Source organism: Eptatretus burgeri, chromosome 10 (genome assembly GCF_056783735.1).
Source record: "Eptatretus burgeri isolate ZD-2024b chromosome 10, Ebu_testis_v1, whole genome shotgun sequence".
Classification (NCBI taxonomy): Eukaryota; Metazoa; Chordata; class Myxini; order Myxiniformes; family Myxinidae; genus Eptatretus; species Eptatretus burgeri.
The window spans coordinates 101,204,658-101,209,624 of record NC_140970.1 but is presented as its reverse complement, the minus strand read 5'-3'; the positions used below and the strand labels follow the sequence as shown (position 1 = coordinate 101,209,624).

At 41.6% G+C, this 4,967-nt stretch overlaps 1 protein-coding gene across 3 annotated transcripts in view; it reads right to left on the bottom strand.

Moving 5' to 3' along the window:
- Positions 1–741: 741 nt before the first annotated feature.
- LOC147019293 (protein shisa-4-like) overlaps positions 742–4,967 on the bottom strand; it is a 64,218-nt gene continuing 59,992 nt past the window's right edge. For all 3 annotated transcript variants that reach the window (XM_085899670.1, XM_085899669.1, XM_085899671.1), the window contains exon 5: positions 742–1,822. In XM_085899670.1, coding sequence (XP_085755796.1) covers positions 1,773–1,822 — 50 coding nt within the window. In that variant the 3' untranslated portion in view covers positions 742–1,772. The remainder of the gene's footprint in view (positions 1,823–4,967) is intronic.

Here is a 4,967-nt window from a genome sequence, read left to right as displayed (position 1 = left end):
TGGCCGTAACTTGGAAACCGCTTGTCCGATTAATATCAAACCTTGAAAAGGCACATACTCAGGTCCCCAGCGTCGATTGTGATGTCATACCAAACGAAGAAGAAGAATTGACGTCAATTGTGCAAAAAAAACAACATTAATTGACGTCATTCATGACGTCATAGCACCGTGTCCTGTCATTGGTTGACAGACGTTATCGGTCATTATTGGTTGACAGACATTGGTCATTGTATCACGTTATTCTTTTTATTACTGCCAATTATTGTGCTATTATTATGATTATTAATATGCTGTTATCATTATTCTGAGATATCTTTGGGGAAAAAATGGCATGATAAGGTGGAACGACACTTCAGCTGCGATATATACACCTTTCCAACACTGAAAAAAGCAATAAAATGGCTGTAACTTGGGAACCGCTCGTCCGATTAATATCAAACCTTGAAAAGGCACATCCGCGGGTCCCCGCCAATATTCCTGGCAAGTTTCAATCAGATCGGACTGGCGGTTGTCGAGAAACGGCAGTCGCAGACACACACAGATTGCTGGAATTATAGATAGATGTCACAAACAGGGCTGAAAACAACTTCCATCCACCTTCGATGGGCAGAGATAATAAAACACACTTTTTCCTGAGTTTTGAAAAAAAAAAAAAACCACAACAAAACAAACAAACAAAAACCAACAAAGATTTAAAAAAAAAAAAAACACAAACACACAAACACACACACACACACAAAATAGAATATCAACTTTATTTGACGAACATTATGTAAAACAATTCAGGACACATTCAGCTTCAACCTGATATGTCGCTATAAACATGTGACATTTGGGGAAGGAGAAATAGATTCGTCCAAACAAGTGGGCTGGTAGGATAGCCGAGAGGAATGCACACTGGACCGGAGCTATGGGTTATAATCTCGACCCAGTTGTAACCGATCATCCTCATGTTTTGCATGCACGGCGAGGCGTCGATGTGTGTGCCGTCCCTCGGACGGACGTTAAACCAGGCGTCCCATCTGCCAGCACGAGTTAGGGGACGTTAAAGTCCCATGGCCACGGTGCCTTTCAAGAAGAGGCAAGTTATTATGAGCAGCCAAAACAAATACCAAAATGCTACCCGAACCGACAGGGGGCACTGCATCAGAGGCACAGCTGCACATTAAATGACGATCCAAACAAGTGCTCGAGTACAATATGGATTTCCTGCAGAGCACTGAAATGTTCATTTGTGGATAAAGAGTTTGAAAACGATAAAGATACACGTGATCACTGGAATGCATGCATATTTAACAATGAGATAATTTACACAGTTGCACCTGGTTTGGGCAATTTCACCTTAAAGAGGTTATACATAACTAAGGGTTTGTATGTGTGGGTAAAAAGCGTTAAAACTCAGCTTAGGTGGCATCTAAATCAGTGAATACATCCAGAGTTTTGAAATCCACGATAGGATCATCTTTCAAGTCTTATTTGCATCCTTCCTTTATATTCAAATTCCATCACTGCCACTGCTGTCAGAGCAAGATGGATAGCTGCCGAATGAATGGAACACACTGCCATGTTACCTGAATGAAGTTTTCATGGTTAACACAATTTTGTGCGTTCTACTCAAGCAAAAATCATTCCAGCTTATTGGTGTAGTGAGTAGTGATGAATAATAATTTAAAAAACAACAACAAACAAACAAACAATAAAACAGCATTTGGATCCAAAAACAAGTTTGCAATCTGTCGCAATGAAGGTGGTGGTATGAGGTCATGGGCAGCTTATGGTGGATAACCACTCGGAGACTGTACGGGTCTATGAGCTTCAAAGCCTGAGGGAAGACAGGAAGAAAACAATACCAAGAGTCCAAGCTCAGACTTCACCAGCTTCTTGGTAAAAGGAGAAATTAAATACTCATTTCCTGACAACCTAGTATCTGGAGTTGTAAACAAAACAGCAAAAGAGGAGTCATTATTGAGAACTTCCATATCGACAGACAGACAGACAGACAGACAGACAGACACAGACAGACAGACAGACAGACAGAGACAGACAGACAGACAGACAGACAGAGACAGACAGACAGACAGACAGACAGACAGAGACAGACAGACAGACAGACAGACAGACAGACAGACAGACAGAGACAGACAGACAGAGACAGACAGAGACAGACAGAGACAGACAGAGACAGACAGAGACAGACAGAGACAGACAGAGACAGACAGAGACAGACAGACACAGACAGACAGACAGACAGAGACAGACAGACACAGACAGACAGAGACAGACAGACACAGACAGACAGACAGACAGAGACAGACAGAGACAGACAGAGACAGACAGAGACAGACAGAGACAGACAGAGACAGAGACAGACAGAGACAGAGACAGACAGAGACAGACAGAGACAGACAGACAGAGACAGACACAGACAGACAGAGACAGACAGAGACAGACACAGACAGACAGAGACAGACAGAGACAGAGACAGACAGAGACAGACAGAGACAGACAGAGACAGACAGAGACAGACAGAGACAGACAGAGACAGACAGAGACAGACAGAGACAGACAGACAGAGACAGACAGACAGACAGACAGACAGACAGACAGACAGACAGACAGACAGACAGACAGACAGAGAGAGAGAGAGAGAGAGAGAGAGAGAGAGAGAGAGAGAGAGAGAGAGAGAGAGAGAGAGAGAGAGAGAATGTTGACCGCTTTACACCAAAACCAAAATAAAAAATAAAAAAATAAAATAAATTTTAAAAAAAGTAAACTCGTCTGTTGCTGCAGTTGTGAAAATAAAAGATGAAAAAAAAATGATGTGAAGTGTAAGCAATAACTAAACAAACTAGATGATATTCATATAATACCCTGTAGTCATGAGAAGGATTTGGTGCAAGCCAAATTGTGGTTTTTTTTTTTAATTTAGGTTATTTGTTTTTGTTTTTTCCTTTGATCCAATATGGTACCAGGCCAGTGACCGGTGATGTCACTTTTAGCAAAATATATTTCTCATGGGCAGTTGATCAATTAGTTAAAGATTTGCATTGATCAGTTGGTGTATTTCACCAATTGCAAATAAAAATTTTTTTTTCATACTGACCGGATCAAGCGTTGCACTTTTCGAATTATGATGTCATAATGAAGACACCGATGACACTGCCATATCTTATTCCCCATGGGGAGTACTTGAAAATGAGCCATGTTTGAATTTTTTTTTCCATGGAGCAGTTGCAGAGATATGGAGGTGCAATTTATTTCGGTTTTTCCAAGATGGCGCCTGTACCATGTGACCTATGAAGTCATAATTATGACTAAAAAACATTCCACAGGAGGCAGCACACCTATTTTGACAATTTGTCAGACTAACAGCGGCTGAGAAAATGAATTTTTAAAATGCAGACACGTACGTACATACATACAGACATGACAGAATTAAATAGACACCTTACATTTCTTCATTTCATCTGTATAACGCAAGTTTTACTCAGTGATTTGAACCAATATTCAACTATTTATTTACAGAAGCGAGTTCCTGGGTCTTGTAAGACAAACAACTATGCCTCGAACCCAGGGAGCACACGACCTTTGAAATATTTAGAGGACGAATTGTTGGCCAAACGGAAGGTGCAGTCAGCCAGCATCAGATAGCGGAATGCCAAGGTTCTGAGCGTTCTATGGTCAATCAGGTGATTGTGCAATTCACCAGCGAAGGTAAGGAGTGCACAGCTTCCCATTCTGGTCGATCTGGGTCCTCAGAAAGGTGTCTTTGAGCTGTCAAGCGGTCCATTGAGAAAACTCCCCGTTGCAAGGCAGCAGATGTTGCAGAGGAGGTCCAAGTTAGCTCAAGAACTGCCGTGCAGTACCTTCATCAACTGGGCTACTATGGGAGAGCAGCTCTGAGAAAACCTCTTCTTAGACCAGCTCACATTCAAAGGAGAAAAGTGAGCTGACGAGATGGCCAACAGACCCTTGGAGTTTTGGCAATCTCATTTTTTTCAGATGAGTCCCAATTTGCTCAATTTTCTGACGGTGGACGCATATGGGACTGGAGACTTCCCAGTCAAGAGTTCTTTGAATCGATTGCAGCGAACTGTCAAACACGGTGGGTTTTTTTTTCACTAATGGTGTGGGGAGAAATCTGGAGCGCTGGTCAATCAGAGCTTTTGGAGTGTATTGGCAACATCAACTCTACGATATACATTTCTATCCCTGAAGATGGACGTCTCCCAGTCTTCTTCACTGGTCAGATGGTCAAAAACAACTCTCTTCATGGAAGTTGGAGCTCCATGCCACACTGCAAAAAAAGACCAAAGAATGACAGGACAGAAATGGGATCAAGCGACTTCCATGGCCAAGTCAGTATCCTGACATGAATCCCATTAAACACCTCTGGGTCATGTTGGATCGAGCTGTGCGGAAAAAAAGTCCAGGAAACAAACATCATGGGCAGAATTGCTAAACCTTTTGTGTGAATCCTGGGCAGAAATCCCACAAGAGAAAATTTCAGAACTCATTCATTCTATGCCTGAAAGAGTAAAAGCGTTGAAATCTGCAAATGGAAAGTCTACCAAATACTCGTGTACATATTAAAATGGATCAAATATACTTCAAATGTTCAATAAATAAATTCTTTAAAAATCATGGTGTCTATTTACTTCTGTCATGTCAATGTACATACATACATACATACATACATACATACATACATACAAACATACGCGACCGATCGCTTAACCCCGCTTTTCGCTTCGTGAGCACAGGGCAACAAAAGGAAGCTTAAAAAAATAAAGAAAAGAATATAACAGCAAAGTGTTGAGACTGTGCATGGTGAATATTTCTGCGATTGTAAGTATTGGGAGGGGAGGGCTTATTGACGATGGTAAATAAGGTGAAGTCCAGTGTTACACTGACCGATTTCCTGCCAGCAAAGAGGAGCACTGAAGTTCAGGAAATGGGAGACAGAT